An 18,099-nucleotide genomic window follows, 5' to 3' on the forward strand; every position below is an offset into this window, starting at 1 on the left:
CAATCAATCATCATCTTATATTGCACCCCCCATAGTGTTTAGCAATATGAGGACATGGAGGAAAAGGGAGAGAGAGTGTTATTTACCACTGTGTATACACCTACATGTGTGTCACATGGACTTCACAGATAAGACAAAGGAGCAAATGAACAGCTTAGAATGCAACTGAAACTGGAGCATGTTCAGTAGATGTCAACTGCTGGTCTACCGAATCTCAGGCTGTAGTGGGGACACCGATAAGGAGGGAGGGACCGGGACTTTGGCAGTATGAGTATGAAAACAATGTATTATAGCATGTATTGACAGTTTTTGATAATTTGGGTTTATTGACACTTTAGGGAAAAAATATCCAAAACGTAAACAAATGCTTCAGCTATGGACTTTTAGCCAAGAGAGCAAATACAAATATTTTAGGTAATGGGTAAGCCTGAACAATAGAGGAAAACATGTTCATATTCTTGCTTGAGGCCAATTGTGACTGTTCTCTCCAAACAATAGTTCTGCATAGTACCTTCTCCTCCTCCAGAGCGGTGATCAGCACAGAGGCCCTTTCCAGGCGTTTGGTGGTGAGCTGTTTTCTGTACGCCAGCTGGTCTTTCTCTGCCACACTGTCATTGTACTGTTTTTGGAGTCGTTGCTGATGTTCTTCAACCTAAATGGCACCCACAACACATTTATATATAAGTACAGAATAACACCCTCTATGCATGACAGACCCAGTAAGGTTAGAGGTTCTATTACATTGCTTCCTCCCTTAGTCACGCTCTCTCGTTTTTCTGTTAGCTTTAAGGGATTTCTGCATCTGGATATCTACTTTGTGTACAAACATGACTGCTGAAATCCCCCTAACTTGATTATACCAATAAGGTATGCACAGTGCAGCTCGCATATGGCTCAAAATAGAAGATAGGATACCTGAAGATTTTCTCTATAAAGTATATCTAAACCTAAAAACAAAAATGTAACATACTGAAGCTTAGATGTGGTGGCTGTATTCATTTTAATTTTTAGGGTAAAAACATATTCAGCAAATTCAGAAATGAAAGCACAAATATCCTTATTCTTCTTGTGTAATCTACTAATCCCACCAATCCACCATATAATAGAAATGTTACAACAATGGCTGCTCACATACATACAATGTAGAAATAAGACATGATGGGACTGGAATAGTACTGTCTGCAGTCCCACCAGCTGAAAATTTAGGTGAAAAAACCCTGGAAAAAGAAAACAAATGCAGCCACCACATCTAAGCACTGGTAAACTGCAATATATTACATTTTTATTTTTGGGTTTGAATATGCTTTAAAGAGGAATGGAGGCTGTGGGAGTCATTAAAGCACTTGCCATAATATGAATGGTATACTTGAACATTATGACAAACTTTCCCCTTAATTTGCACAATTTCAGTGGTGACAGCTCCATGTTCTCCGTCACTCCAACTACCTTCTTCTCCACCATTACTTTAGCATCAGATGCATTCAGTTTAGATTATGAGGCAACCGGTGATAATACAATTCCCACACATGCATGCTGGAGTTACAATATCTCTCTTGGCATCTTCCAGACGCCGAGAGTGTACCAGGAGTGTAAAATATATTGCAAGCAGTGTACGCAAAAAAAAAACCCCATAAAAACCACAACAGTAGGAGAAAGGGTAACAGGTCTTTGTCTTTTTCACAAAAGGGAAATACAAAGTCATATTTGTTTTAAACTTCAGTTCCACTGTGATAGAATTCATGAAAATAACAAACACCAATTCATATATGAAATTGACAAAGTACAAAATATTTTTAAAGTATCAATTTAAAGCTGAACTCTATACAGGGATAAAAGGTACCCATTAATGCTGCTCTATATTCATTAATAAATCAAAAAGTTTGTTTTATTCTCAGTGAAAGCAGTGTAAGTTCCTGAATATGACCAGGAATTAGTCTATTGCAGTCTCTGTACAGCAAAGCTCAGAAGGGAGAGGAAGAAGCAGCAGAAGAAGTCATTCAGTTGTGCTGTAGTGCAAGGAGCAGGAGGACAGAGGCAAGAGCAGAGTGACACTGTCTAGTCACAGGATGCCAAAGAGACATTTTGTCAAGGAGGATAGGAGTAATGTGATTTGCTTCCTCTATTTTTTGCCCCTAAAGGCTTCCTTCTCTTACATAGTTACATAGTCTGGGGGGTTGAAAAAAGACACCAGTCCATCACGATCCACCTGTGGTGTGTGTGCTTGTGTTTATGTCAATAGTACATTGTATATCCCTGTATCCTTAAGGTGCTCGTCTAATAGTTTTTTGAATTTATAAACACCCTGTTGATACCACTGCTTGTGGAAGAGAGTTCAACATCCTTACCACTCTGACAGTAAAGAACCCTCTGCACAGTTTAAGGTTAAACTGCTTCTCTTCCAATTTCAGTAAATGGCCGCGTGTCTTTTTTTATTCCCTTTCACTGAAAAGTTTTTTCCCTTTGCTAGGGTCACCAATACAGAATTTGTACATCACTATTATATCCCCTTTTCAAGCATCTCCTCTCCAGACAGAATAAGTTCAATGCTTGTAGTCTTTCCCCATAGCTGAGATCCTCTAGTCCTTTGTTAGCTTTGTTGCCCTTCTCTAGACTCTCTCCAGTTCCAGCACATCCTTCTTGAGAACTGGTGCCCAGAACTGGATGGCATACTCAAGATGCGGCTGGACCAGAGTCTTGTAGAGTGGGAGAATTATCGTTTTTTCTCTCTGGAGTGAATCCCCTTTTTAATGCTTTAAATATTCTGTCGGCTTTGCTTGCTGGCTGGCCTTGCTTGTTGGCCTTCTCTTTGTGCAAGCCTCTTCTCTTTGTTGTCTGACCAATCACAGCTCTTTAATGTCATCCTGTAAAATGCAGGACTGCTGGTCCCACCCACAACCCAGGATATCATACAGGTTTGGCTACCAGGAAAGTGAGGAATAAAGCATATCACTGTATTCATTAACACCTTTGAAAAATGAGATGCTAACCCTTCCAGAGGGGTAAGTGACCCACTGAAAGGGTAACAATTTTTCCTTCCTTGAACTCAGTTTTAGGGCTCTTTCACACGGGTGATCCCATCAGATCCGCCTGTCAATTTTTTAGGCGGATCTGATCGGATCCTCCATGCAGCTCTATGGGGCAGCGGGTGTCAGCGGAGACACCTCCGCTGACACCCGCTGCCATCCGCATCCGATCCTGTGCTTGAAATCTGGACGGATGGAAACCCTATTTTTCCATCCGTTCAGTAATCGGATCAGATTGGATCGGATCTGATGAGAGCGGACAAGCGGTCCGCTCTCATCCGATCCCCCATAGAGGGCAGCGGGGGCTGAGACACCTCACTCTCCGCTCTGCAAGCGGAGACGGAGCTGTCATCCGCCCGGCTCAGCGGGGATCGCGGATCGATCCCCGCTGAGCAACACGGATCCGCCTACGGAGGCGGATCGTGTGAAAGAGCCCTTAATCTGTTTATTTAGTTGTTTGACATAAAGATACATTTACACAGAGAGCCATGATAAAAAAAGATGGCATCTTACCATGGATAAATTGGCCTGTTTCTGTCCAAGTCTTTCTTGGGCCAACTTCAAGGCCTCCTGAGCTTCTGCGACACGATGTTGTTTGGGTATCACCATCTGGAATAAAACAGGACACGCAACATGTCAACGAGGAAAATTGCTGCAATCTGACTTTGATCTGGTTTTCAGTGTAATTATGGAATACAACCTGGATGCAACTTAAGGTCTGCATATTGTATGAGGCAAAAATCGCACTGCAGTCGCACCAAAGTAGTACAGGAACCCTTTCTAAGTCTAAGGAACCCATCTAGTCGCATAGATGTGAATGGACACCCGTGAAAACAATGTGATTTTCATTGTCATGTGATTCTGTGTGACTCAAGTTGCATTTAAAAAGATTTTCAAGTACCGTAGTTTGTGGCCATTCCACAAGTGTGCACAATTTTAAAGCATGATATGTTATGTATCTATTCGGCGTAACATCATCTTTCACATTATACAAAAAAATTTGGCTAACTTTATGGTTTTTTTCTTTATTGTTTTAAATCACGAAAGTGCATATTTTCCAAAGAAATTGCGTTTGAAAAACCTGTGATACAAAATACTGTGATACATAATATATTGCAACAATCACCATTTTATTCTCTAGGGTCTCTACCAAAAATATATAATTAATGTTTGGGGTTTCTAAGTAATTTTCTAGCAAAAAAATATGAATTTTAACTTATAGGCAACAAATGTCTGAAAAAGGCTTAGGCATGAAGGGTTTAAATGAGAACTACAGTAAAAATGTCTTTATTTTAGGAGGGTTATTTACCTCTATTAGGGTTTTACAGCTGTCTGCTGCATTTATTTCTCTATGAAGCCACCATCACAGTTTTGGGACTTTAAAAAGATTCAGGCCTAACTTCCTGAATCTTTTTAAAGTTATGAAGACACTTAGACGAAGGCCCAAGTTAAGAGACAACAGTGAGATTAAGGAAGATGAACCCAAGTTATCAAAAATAGTGAGCTACAGATGGGAGCACCTAAGGTACGGGACCATAGTGAGGTGCAGGAAGGTGGGCCCAAGTTATGGATAAATAATGAGGTAGGGGAGGGTGTTCCCAAGCAAAGGGACAATAGTAAGGCACAGGAAGGGAGACCAGCTTAGAGAACTATAATGTGGTTCAAGCAAGAAGGATTCAACAGGAGGAACAGAAGAGGAACAGCAGAAAGGACCCAAGTTATAGGACAATAGTGAGATGCAGGAAGGTGGGCCTAACTTATGGATCTATAGTGACGTGCAGTAAGGTGGGCCTAAGTGAAGTGCAGGAGATTGGTATTACCTTATGGGTCAATAGTGAGGTGCAAAAGGGTGGGAAAAATGATAGAACAATAGCGAGGTACAGGAGAGCAGGACCAAGTATGCGAAAATGATGAGGTATAGAAAGGTAAGTCCAAGTTATGGGACAATAGCATGGTGTAGAAGGATGGGCCCAAGTTACGAGACAAAAGTAAGGTAGGAGGATGGGCCCAAGTTATGGGACAAAAAGTGTGGTCACCAAACTGGATATGCCAGTCTGGCAGGGGTGCCTGGATCACAGGACTGGCTAAACACTATTACAGATGTTTTGGCAGTTAAAATATAACTTGTATGTACTTAATGTGGCTCTAAAGGCAGAAGGTTTTTTTATACCTGCATTCTATGCATTAAGGCAAAAACTCCTTGTGCATGCAGCTGCTTCCCACCCAGCCCCTCCCCCGTATTGATCCAGCGCTGTGCACGGGAGCGGGGACTCTCTCCACTTTTTCCCTCCTCATTAGTTCCTACTGCTCTCAATCACAGGCAGTTAGCAGGGCGCGGGGGGGCCGAGACGTGCTCTGTGTGGCCGGCTTGGGGGCAAGCACGCACGAGTGCCCCCATAGCTAGCTAGAGGCTTGCTATGGGGGCACTCGTTGAAGGGGAGGAGACAGGGGCGTCAGAAGGGGACCTGAGCAGAAAAGAATCAAGGCTGCTCTGTACAAGCCACTGCACAGTGCAGGTAAATATAACATGTTTGTTATTTTAAGAAAATAAAAGGTGATCTTTTACAATCACTTTAAACTGTTTTCAGCTGCTTGCCCAGAATTCAGTTTACACTTAAAATGAACTGTTCCCCCTGCAAGTCCTATACTATCCAGCGAAATATCAACCACAAAGCCCTTGAGCTGCTTATCAAAACTGTATAAACTGGGCCTTTGCATGAGTGGTACAGGTAGTACATTTTACAATAATTCTTACAAAATGATTTTACTCCAGGCTCAGGTGGACTACAACCTCTCCATATGATTGAATGGAAAATGCAGAAGACATGCATGGAGCCAGCAAAGATTTTTTTTGGGGGCCAAGGGGAGGGGGGTCAGTACAGTATAAGTGTAAGCACTCTAAGGGTCAAATTCAGTCCCATAATTCATAGACAACCTAAATTTTCCCATAAAGCTAAAGCCTTCCTAATATTAACGACATCCTTTACATTGCTTAGTTTGTTTTTCTAACCTGTAGCCTACATACTAGGGATCCACCGATTATCGGCAATGCCGATATATCGGGGGCCGATATGCACTTTCCCCGATATATCAGAATCAGCCCCTGAGGTTACCAATATTGCTGATATTTCAGAAAAGTGCTCGTACCAGAGTGATGCCTGCAGCTAGAGGCATCACCCTAGTACCGGTGTCCATAGCCGAAGGTCAGCTGTCTTATAATGACAACCGGGTACTCACGCCAAATTAAAAAAAATGACAGTATTCAAAACAGCCACACTTGGCGTTTTGAATGCTTTTAAGTGCAAAGGAGGGGTTTGGGGTCTTTTAGACCCCCAGACCCCTCCACAACAGTACCTGTCAAGAAAAAAAAAAAAAATTTAAATGTACAAAAATACCGATATTCAATGGCCAAAATATTGGTATCGGCTTTAAAAAAACAAAATCAGTCGATCACTACTACATACCTTGTAGACTTCATGATAGTGCTCTAGAGCCAGCACCCACTGACAAAGAGAACGGCAGGCCGTGGACACTAAACCAACTTTTTGCGGGTTAAAATCCGGGGTGCTTGTATATTTCTTTAACTGATGGAAAACCTGTAAGAAGATATCAAAGCATCATGTCACATCAAACTAGAGCTGCACAATTCTGGATAAAATGAGAAAAACAATCTTTTTGCCTAAAATAAAGATCACGATTCTTGGCGTAACTTCATCTTTCACATTATACAAAAAATTGGGCTAACTTTACTGTTTAGTGTTTTTTTCATTCAAGTGTATTTTTTCCCAAAAAATTGCATTTGAAAGACAGCTGCCCAAATATAGTGTGACATAAAATATTGCAATAATCACCATTTTATTTTCTAGGGTCTCTGCTAAAATATATATATGTAATTTTCTAGCAAAAAATACTGATTTTAACTTGTAAGCAACAAGTGTCAGAACAAGGCTTAGTCTTTAAGTGGTTTAACTGCACTACAGAGTTAAGTTTGTCCCTCTAGACCCCATTCAGACTAGCGCGACTTGTCAGGCGACTTGTCAGCCTGACAAGTCGCAGTCGGTCGCTCGCCATTGAGTAGTACAGGAACCGTTGTAATAGGAGCGACACAAGTCGCTCCGACTTAGAAAAAGGGTCCTGTACTACTTTGGGGCCACCTATGAGCGACTTGCATAGACTTCCATTATGTGAAGTCCCTGCACGCTGTGCACCGCAACTTCACAGGTCGCCCCTCGAAGTCGGATCGCCTCAGTGTGAACCGGCTCTTAATCTAAAAGAAGGAAATGATACAATGTTTCACCTTATCTCTCAACACTTAGCAATGTTGTGATAAACTTTGCTGGTTGTTTTTTATTTTTTTCTTTGACAGCGGTCAATTGTGAGCAGAGAACGGCTCTGCACTGAATAGTGGAAATGCCAGATTAAGATTGTGAAGGGGGTTTAATCGAGATTGCGATTTTTGAATAAATAATCGTGCAGCTCTTCATCAACCCTTTTCATAATTTAAAGATAAATATGGATTTTTCTAAGTGAGCACATATTTTGAGTTATAATTTCTGTGTTTACCTTAAAAGTATGGGTTTCCTTTTTTTTTTTTTTTTTGCTTAATCTTAATGCCTATGAGCTTCTAGTATCTACCAATCTTTCCTGCCATCTGAGAAGTGCACCGTTTCTGTTAAAGTAAATAGAGTTAATTACCTGTGGGAGGGTCTACAGACTTTCTTGAAGTGTCATACCGACAATGGGAGTCTGGATCCGCCCCCTTTCCTCTCCTCGATTGATGTTCTGGGCTCTCTGCTCGTTCCCGAGAGCTCACATAACACACAGAGCTGCTCTCCTCCTCCCCCTCCCTCCTCTGTTCCAGGCAGAAACATCTCAGCTCACACACACACAAAAGTCACTGAATGTGCTCTTTATATTACAATCTACATTCCTAGTAGTTATAATGCAAAGCATAAATTCTAAAGTAAAATAAAACTGGCCTTTATCAGATATTTCACTTTAGATTTAGAGGGCAGGGAGTTCTCAACTTTCCTCTACCATTTCCATTACCATGTCTTTCCTTATAAATTAATACAGTGGGATGCTTAGGCTCCGTTCACATATTGGCGTCCCAGATTGTGGGCAGAATCACCGCAATTCTGCTCGCGATCCCGAATCACGAAATCCCAAATCAGGTTCTGAAGTGGCCATTTCAGTCTCCTGACCTCAATATCATTGAGCCACTCTTAGGGAGATCTCAAACATGCAGTTCATGAAAGACAGCCCAAGAATTTCCAGGAGCTCAAGGCTTTTTGTCAGGAGGAATGGACAGCTTTACTATCTGAGAAGATAAAGAGCCTCATCCACAAATACCATAAAAGACTTCAAGCTGTCGTTGATGTTAAAGGGGGCAATACACGGTATTAGGAACTGGGGTATGTAAACTTTTGATCAGGGTCATTTGGGTAGTTTCTGTTGTCATTATGATTTAAAAAGAGTAAACACAGTTGATTGATAGTAAATGGCTTCAGCCAAACACTAACCATGAGTGAAAGAAAGGTTTTTGTATTATCATTCATATTCTCTGAAAAAAAGAAATCATAAATTCTGCCAGGGTATGTAAATCTATGAGCACAACTGTAGTAAAGTATGGTAAAGATCCAAGATATACAAAAAGGCATTCAAACCCCACATTTTTCACTGCTAATTCCTACATTTCATGTTAACTTCACATTTCAAAAATACATTAAAGCTGCACAGTAACCAGGAAAGCATTTACTGAATATAGCCTCGCTATAGGTCTCCAGGACGTCAAGGTGATAGGAAGCTGTTATTTCTTCTTTTTAACTCTCTGATAAACTCATCACATCCAAAAAGCACTTTTTACATTTACATTTTGTATTATGTAATAATTTTACACATTGAACCAATCACTTCTCAATGATTGGTGGACCAGGATGCAGAGTGGTGTGGATTTTAATAATGATACCTTCTCCGGCACGCTGTCCTTGTCGAGATTGACCAGTCTCTTGAGGAATCCCTGGTCTCCAAGGAGTAGCTTGGCTGTGGCCCAATCAGGTTTCTTCTGCAGAAGCACGCACACAGCGTTCATGACCGTCAGTACCAGGAATGGAGGATTTGTGTACACTCTGCATGATAATGTTCAACAGTTAAACTCTAATAAAGCAAGCTTAATAGATGACCTTAATTTTTTGTTAGTGACAAAGGTTTCATATTTGACTTTTGTTATCTGTCACAATTTTCTGATATCTGTTAGTATTAGATGGATATCTGATAGATGCCAGCTCATAAAACAGGCCTAGTTAGAACCAGAACAGGGAACCGTTGATCTAGGGGGCAAGTAGGAACAACAGGCCCTTCACTGAGAGACCTGCAGAATGCTGAGGCTCTGGTTTCATCTATAAAACATTAAACACTTGACCCATCCCCTCTTCCAAAATGACCAGACGGCACATTTTATTTGTAGTAGAATGACCATAGCAGCCTTTTTTATTACAAACCATTAAATACAACATTCACAGGAAAACAAGTTTAATTCATATAATACAGTCAATGCAAAATAAACCAACCTCAGCTTATGCCCGGTCTAAAGGTCTTTGAAGGCCTATATACTCATGATTAACAGGTTGTGTATCTGCCACCCAATCAAAGGCCCCCAGCCGCAACTAAACCGGCTCAGTGACAATTAACTACTTATGTACTACCAGATACAACCTAATTAATACCCTGATGTTACCCCTGTATTGTTAGGAAAGGACACCCATAACTCAAATGGGCCCAACCCACAATTTTCCACAATTATTTAACCAGCACCGCCTTCAGACCCCTGCCACAGCACACAAGCATGAAACCTTACGCACGTGTTGCCCTCCAAACCCGGAAGGCCTGCTGAATACCATCCTGCAATCCCAGATGCCACAAATCGATGCCTATGGCATTCAGATGCACACCATCTTTTCTTTCCCCATTTCAGGCAAAAAAACTTACTACCTCCTTGTTCACCTTTATTCTGGGTTTGTTGATCTTTTCAACAGAGTGAGCCATATGCCACTCAGACCTGGCAACTTTATCTGACCACACAAATATGGTATCCAAGAAAAAATGACTGAACTTGTAAAAAAAAAATCAAACTTAATATCCTGTATTAGGTTACGCATGGAGCACAAGCCAAGGTTATTACCCCCCGACATGCAAGAGGACCACATCAGGGTGCTTGTCCAATCTAGAATAAAGATGCATGTCAGGCAAGATCCCAGACCACAGGATTCCTGAGACCACAGGATTCCTGGAACACCCAGACAGCGTACTCTGACCTCACTCCTGGACAAGTCTAACTGCCTACCCTCTGTCCTAACCTCTGTCCGCCTGGCACCCCAAAAAACATAGGAGTGACCCAGGATCCATACCAACCACAGCTCGGAATTAGCAAGAGAAAAGAAAACGGGGAGGGGGGAAATACAACACCCCCAAAAATCCTAACCATATCAACAAACAACAACAAGAGGATAGGAAACACATTAAATAATGAAGACAGGTTATACCCTATAAAATGGCACAACTTAGCCTGACCCAACAGATAGCAAACCTTAGAAGTTGCAATAAATGAGGGCACACATATGACCAAAATCTGACTGATTCCCACCGCCCAATGTGCTGAACGACCTGGTCACTAAGTCCCCATCGGACCGCTTCTATTGCCGCCCCAATTCGAAAGTAATGAGAAGAATAGTTGTTTGCACTTAAACCAGCGGACAACAGGCATTTCCCGAACACCGCCCTAAACTGGAATCAGTACATTGCTGTCTCATCCGCATGCATAAAGGAAACTCCCGAAAGATTTGGCTGAAGCCGTGAAAAAAACCCCCCGCAGCCCGGACAAGGCAAACTGGAGAAGAGGGAACCATGCACAGCTCAATCCAAGAACCCCTCCTACTGATCTGTGTTATATTTTCTTAACAGAATAACCAATGTAGTGTCCCGTAACTATACATCCTCTACGTTTAAACCACCCTCACCAAGTTTGTTCCAGCTCACCAATTCCCTCACCTGAAAAGCCCCAAAAAAGGCCAGAACAAAGATGGCCTGGAACAAAGCAACCTCATAGGTGGAATACCAAACCCTATCCAAGTGACCCACTACAGCACCAAGAACTTCAAATGACACTGGGCGTCAAGCGTCCGCCACAGAGCAACCCTTGCCTGGCCAGAAAAAACCTTAGTAACATCTCAATAACAATAAAATAAAGCAACACGTGTACATCATCGTCACAAGAACAACTTCATTCACCAGTTCGCTCCATTCCTGCCGCACCCTGTAGTACGAGGACCAAACTGACGCACATACCGAATGATGAATTGAGAACATGGAAGTGGCAATGCAATGCTCTATAGATGCTTGGGGCATAAAATTCCACACTGCTCTGCTTCCAGTGCCAACCGACAGAATCTGTCCCCAAGGAAACTAAACAAAGCATCAGCCAACTCATGGAGTTATCAACTTATGGAGTGTGCACAATTCCATTACCAGTACATTGGGAAACAGTTTCAGAAAAGCAAAATTACGCACTAAACCAACCTCCCTCCATTCCACTGGCCAACTCTCAGCACTTCAATGACCCTGACAGTAGGTTCCATAACCAGCAGACCCCGGCGCATTAGTAAACAGTTTTAGATCAAAATTGGAAATCACCTGCTCCTGCCAAAGAGAGCGATCATTGTAAGAAACCAGAAATTAATCCCACACTCGCATGTCCACTCACTGATCCTGCCCCAGCTGAATATAAGGGTGTGGAGCCCTAATGCCAACTGTAGTAGATGGCAGTCGTCTACAAAAAACATAGCCCATGGGCATACTGCAACAAGCAAAATTAAACTTGCCCAAGATAGATTGCAAAGCACAAAAGTTGAATTTTTTTTTGCATTGCCTGGTGGCAAAAACTGTCTCCTTCAGAATTTTAAGTTTGTCCAAAGGCAATTGGCATTCCATCGCCACGATGTCTATGACAATACTTAGAAACCGCAACTCAGTGGCAAGGCACTCTGTCTTCCCTTCCCGATATGCTCCTTCACTTCCGCTTTTAGATGAGCATCCAAAGGCCCTTTTATAAACAAACATACCCTTTGCATTTTTGCCAGACATATCCCATCAACCCCGGTAACCCCTTCGTCAGGCGTTCTGTTGTCCAAAGCCTTACCAGCCGTAGTTACCACATACGCCACCAGCTGTTGACCAGAGGAATCTAATGGTCCCGCACCTGCACCAAGAGGGTTAGCTGAGGCCTCAGATGTAGACCTGACTGCCTGATCTCTGACACTGGAGGTGGCAGCTTGTGCTGTGGACCATGCAGCTAGCGAAGAGGACCTCCCTATGACCTGCTAACAGGGTATGTACAACATCTGTGCCAGGGGCCCCCACCAAAGAAGGGATTGAGGACCCAGCACTGCCCCCCAAAACTTGAGAGGGTAGGGGAGTAGGTGGCAGATGAAAAAAACTCCCACCATGGGTTTGCCATAGATGGGGATTCCTTTCCGACTCACACATCAGGGGAAGCAGGTGTGAGCTTGGCTGATGGGGTCTGAGGGTCCCTTAAGAGGCTCCTAGAATGGCACTGAACCAGAGATGTCGCCACAGGACTGAAGCGCTCAGAAGGCCTACACCTCCTAGCATGTGGGTGACTAGAAGAGGGCCCAGGAGAGACTTGCCTGGGCTCCTGCAATAAGTGTGATAGTTTTTCTTTTAACCACCCAGGGCCTAAGGCCACAGCTGCAGCTCTAAGCTGGGGCAGCATGTTGTCCAAGTCACCCATCTTTTTTTCTTCGTACGGGTGAAGTCCAGGAACGCAGAAAAAAACTGTCTGTTGCTGTGATGGGCTCCGACTGAGCTCTGACACGATCCCCCCTCCTCTCTACCTCTCTACAGGACACACCCTTTGCCTTGAATTCTTCAATCTTGTACACAGAATGCATAATTCTAAATCATCCAACTAATACTCCGCCTCTTCTGCAGGCCCCAGTCATGCTGGCCATCCTCCTAGTTTCCCTAAGATCCAGGGCATATACTTTCATGGCAGCGAAAGTTTCCTATGGGCTCAAGAAATTGCATGTAATGCAGCAATGATTGGTAGGCCTGGTAAGTGGATGGTGTTGCAAAGGACATGGTTTATTGTGACACATATTTTCCCATTTACATTATGCATATGCTAAAAAAAAGAAAATATAAAGAATGAATTGTATACAATGAAGAACTTTATGGGCTAAACAAGATAACTATTCACGAATAACATTAAATTAAATCAAATCAAGAAATCACATGACATCTCAGATCAGGAGTTCTAGTTTCTCTCTGACTTTGCTTGTTGCTCCGGTTTAATAATGCCATAAACAACCCAGTGACTGTTTTCATAAGTCAGTGCACAATGAATTTCAGGTAAACATGACACAGCTTTTGTGATGTCACTTACTTGACTTCTGAAATGTCAGATTTGTCCAGGGAATCCAGGGCAGACACGGCCTCAGCTAGAGCGGGGAGGACCTCACTGAGCTCTTGCTGGGATTGCTGCAAAGCAACACAGGAAATAAAAAGGCATAGATACAGGTTGCAAAGACATTTGATTTTTTTTAAACTGCCATGTTTGCCATATTAAGCTAACGAGCTGCAGCATTTTAGGCAGGCATGCCCTAAATCTGCAGGGGCTGCTGACATCACATTCAAGATGGTGGCAGCCAGCAGCAGCAGCCTCAGCTATTTTGGATATCTACCCATTGGAGGCTTGTAAAGATACATAACATACAAAAATGCATATAATGCACATATGGTCTTATGGGAGGATTGTTGTCAAAATGAATAGTCTGGCTAAAGGGTTTCTTTAAGCTTTAATGAGATGAGTGTATTTCTACAGATAATGGGACAATATGCTGTATGTAGTAACTATTTTACTGATGACACTTTAAGGCACAGACCTTCTACGCCTAACATAACATCTGGTCTTGCATACATGGCAAACCACATGTAAACACCTGTTACCTCAGCATATTCTTGTACGATTCTGGTTTCTTGAGCCATCACCTCTTCTTCCTGCTTTACAATGGCTCGAACTTGCTCCACTACAACTGAGTCTCTGTGGAGTTTAGCCATCAATTCTTCTATTTCCTACAGGAAGAAGAAACATTATATACATTACTATAAAAAAGAACAGTTTGGTGTACATCAACTTTGATTGAGACAAAAAAGCCTTCAGCTGAGGAGAAATTACGAGTTCCTAGGTGATGTATGTAGCATAATTACATCACAACAACCTTACCTTTGTTTTTTGCTCTATTTGTGGTCCCAAAGCCCCCAGTTCATACTGCATGATCTCAATGGATGAGGAGGCCTCCAGCAGCTTAGAGAGCCCGGTATAGAAACGTTTTCTAAGAGAAAGAACAATTCACTATAACAATGCTGATTGGAAGGTTTGAAAGTATGCCAACTGTGACCCCCCCCCCCCCCCCCCATCACAGAAGCAAGAGACAAACAGGCTATGTATCTTGACCTAATGCAAAGCGACAGAAAATGACCAAAGGGCTTATCAAAGTAATACCACTAACCCCCAGAAATAGTCGGAGCTGAGGTGATTACTGTTCCAGGCACTGCAGGGCTACCAAATATTTAAAAATAGGGGTATCTTTACTATAAAAAAATTGATTGCTGGTTTACCTGTAAAATCCGTTTCTTGGAGTATATCATAGGACACAGAGAACTTAGTAACATAGAAAAGTGACGGCAGTAAAAAGACAGAGTAGTCCATCAAGTCTGCCCGTTTTTATTTTTTGTTTTGTTCTCAAATTAATTTTGAACTTTCCTCCAGCTAGTTTGAGGTCATGTCCCTATGTTCTTGATTTTGGTTTTATATTGAAAAAACTGTGCTCCTGAACCTTATTCACCTACTTAGTTTATTTAAAGATCTCCCCTTTACCTTCTTTCTTCCAGACTGTACATTTTAAGTTCATGAAGTCATTCATGACAGGTCCCCCTGAAGAAGCAAGGAAATCACCACCTGGTGGACTCCATGCTGACTTTTTGGACCTTCAAGACGTTGTTGAGACCCTCGTGGTCCAGAACAGGCTAGACATCTCCATTAGGCTTTGGAACTATAAACAGGTTGCAATTGAAGTCTTGAGACCTCTCCTCTGCTGGTACAGATGAAACAACCCTTTGGGACAGCAGTCTTTCCAGGACCTTAAAGAAAACCACTCTATTTTGTGGATCAAAAGATACCCTTGAGCGTACAACTCATGGAGGGAAAAAGCACCAAAATTCCTGCTTGTAGCTTCTGAAGACCACTTTGTATACACAATTGTCTGTGACTTCCTGAATCCAGGCCGCCATTAAAGCCAACACACATCCTCCCACCCACGCAAGGAAGATTTGGCTTAATTTGCCTTAACTGAAGAATTTAGGAGTCCAGTTCTTCTTAAGGAACTGGGATGTATGCTTCTGCTTAGAGCCCGAGGCTAGTTGCTTATGAGAAGAGCACTTTTTAGATTCTGAAGTCACAGGTTTCTGACCGGTCACCTTAACCTTCTTTGTTAGGGGTAAGAGCGTGCTTCTACCTACGGTCACCTTCTGTGGAGAACAGTTCAAACAAGAAATTACCATCACAAGCCAGCCTTTCGTTTTGCTTTTTGCAGAAATGTTCTGCTGACCAACATTTGAGCCATTTGATCATTCTCATATGGGCAGCCATTGTACCCACTCTTGAAAGCTGCTGTATGGAATTTTACTTAAAAACCCATAGCTCTCTGAAAATCTTTCAGGCACTGCCAAATGGCAGGATCCTCAGAATCTGACTCTCTGTAACACAACATGCTTTTTGTTCAAATCTTAAGGGCTTGGCAGATTTTCACCACAGTCACTGCAGACTGCATAGCCATTATGACCAAAAAGAAGGATGGCCTCTAACCTCTTACCCATTGTGTCTTTAAATACTAGGTTCTCGTGGTCTAATTTAAGCAGGAAATAGCCCAATTTCCTGAAGAATTTCAAACCTCTTTAGTGGTGAGCTCAGTCAGCCTGCATAGTAAGTGAAGGTGCACCAAAAGGACTAGGAATCCTTTGGCGGTCGCCAGGACCCAAAACCAGTGACTTTAGGAAAAGAGGATTGCATCAGCGGTGACTACAGATTTAGGAGCGTCACATCTGCCAGGAAACCAGCTGTGGTTATCTGTGTCTGAAACAGCCCTGGACTCTGAGATTCTTCCTGGGAGGACTCATCTAAGGAGGATCCCCAAACCCTGATGGCTTCCTCCTCCCACAAAAGGTAAGAAGGGGAAGGAGAGCATCCATGTTTGCATCCCAGGCGTTTTAAGGCAGTGAATACCCATGAGAATTGATTTCAGAAACCAGATTTGGCTACAGAAAATTCCTCCCTTGACACAAATGAAAAGGAGGATTGTACCTCTGAGACAGATAAGCTAATCTGAACCTTATGGGAGCCACTGCAGAAAGAACTGTGCAGGGGGGATCCCCCTTACCTGATAGAGGGATTCAGAAGCCCATGCCATTGTCCTTTAGCTGAGAGGAGTGTAGGCACAGGCAAACACTGAAGTGGGAGTCAACCCCTAATCAGGTGCCCTCAGTATTTGCTGCACCCCACAAGCTGCACTGTGCAGGTGTTGAAATGTATGAATCTGGAAGAGTCAATTTTGCCCCAGGTAAGTGGTAAAATGGTGCTGATGTATGTGCAGAATGTACATATACTATTACTGCACATGTACCACAACGCCCCTTTTGAACACTGCTACTGTGGTGAAGCACTCCACTCTAAAAGTAGTCAGAGACAGCTCAAAAGCACATGGACCACACAGGGACACCAGAGACCGCCACAAGGTCCACAAATCCCAGACTCAATTCTCAGGCTCCACAGGGATGTTCCCTGCAGAGCCTTAAGGAACTCAATTCCCCTCCAGGGTGATCAATGTTCTGGACCTGTGGAGCACCCTGCTAGCAAGGTAACATAGTAAGCGTAACCAGGAGACTGGCAGGATACAGCACCTACTGGCCGTGTTACAAGCTGTATATGCTCTTGCATGCTAGGTTCAGGTACAGTTCCTCTTGTCCTGCTGGCCATAGTGACTGATCTGGGTAAAGCCACCTCTGTCCTATCAGGGGTGTAGAGGACAAGACAGGATTTATGGAACAAAGCCCATGTGAGAAATATTCTCAGGTAAATATACTATTAAATGCATTTGTTATATCTCTGCCTCATACACAATCATACACAACTGACTTTTTTTTTTTTAATACTGTACTTGTTTTCACCTATTCTATATCCTTTGTTGCTGATCCGCTGCATTCTCTCTACAGCCGCTGCCTGTGTGACAGGGTAACAACATAGATGCACAACTGGGAGACAATTAGGAGACAGGGATTTGATTACATGGGGTCTTCGTATTTATTAACATTTGTACTGAAGCAGCATCAGTATAATGGACTTAAGATTATAAGAAAAGGGCATAGAGGTAGTCAGCCAAAGCAGATCAAAAAGTTATTTGCTTGCAGGACATTTGTGGCTGTAGATGTTTCCTATCTAGAATAACTAACATAACAGTTTATGTAGGTGCTGTCACTATACACAGCTAGACTCATTAAAAGGGGTCCCTCACCCTCTCAGAAGCAGATCTCCTTTAAAAAAACATAATCAGATGCATTGCAAAGAATAGAAGACAGTATACATTCAATTATTATTACTAGTTAGTAAGGTCCTTTACCTGTCTGTGGTCAGTTTTTGTCTCTTAGTCTGTAGGATGTTTGAGAAAGTTTCTATGAAACTCAAGTAGCTCTGAGGGGTCACATAATAATGTTTTCTGCTTTCCTTCAAATATTGTTCTGCTTTGCTGGAAACACTTTTGTGAATGGCGACACAAGCCTGAGCGATCCCCTCCTGAAGACTCTGCAGAGGAAAACACATACCTACTTATCAGAGGTGCTACCACTACTTTCAAAGTTCACTTCATGGAAAAGCTTCATTAAAGTGAATGGTAAAGTGTAGCCAAAACCTTCCTTTTTAGTTTCATGCAGAGCAGACAAATGTTAAACT

At 42.5% G+C, this 18,099-nt stretch overlaps 1 protein-coding gene across 1 annotated transcript in view; it reads right to left on the bottom strand.

Moving 5' to 3' along the window:
* The window catches only part of DNAH14 (dynein axonemal heavy chain 14), a gene marked incomplete at its 3' end in the record, with an annotated part of 442,814 nt that overhangs the window by 73,261 nt on the left and 351,454 nt on the right, over positions 1 to 18,099 (bottom strand). The window contains exons 58-65 of the mRNA XM_082252323.1: positions 17,771 to 17,952; positions 14,323 to 14,431; positions 14,046 to 14,171; positions 13,483 to 13,577; positions 8,992 to 9,151; positions 6,488 to 6,619; positions 3,537 to 3,632; positions 512 to 652 (exon numbers count right to left, since the gene is read on the bottom strand). Of these exons, the coding sequence (XP_082108449.1) occupies positions 512 to 652; positions 3,537 to 3,632; positions 6,488 to 6,619; positions 8,992 to 9,151; positions 13,483 to 13,577; positions 14,046 to 14,171; positions 14,323 to 14,431; positions 17,771 to 17,952 (1,041 nt within the window). The remainder of the gene's footprint in view (positions 1 to 511; positions 653 to 3,536; positions 3,633 to 6,487; positions 6,620 to 8,991; positions 9,152 to 13,482; positions 13,578 to 14,045; positions 14,172 to 14,322; positions 14,432 to 17,770; positions 17,953 to 18,099) is intronic.

This window comes from Pelophylax lessonae (genome assembly GCF_965119305.1).
Source record: "Pelophylax lessonae genome assembly, chromosome: 3".
NCBI classification, from domain to species: Eukaryota; Metazoa; Chordata; class Amphibia; order Anura; family Ranidae; genus Pelophylax; species Pelophylax lessonae.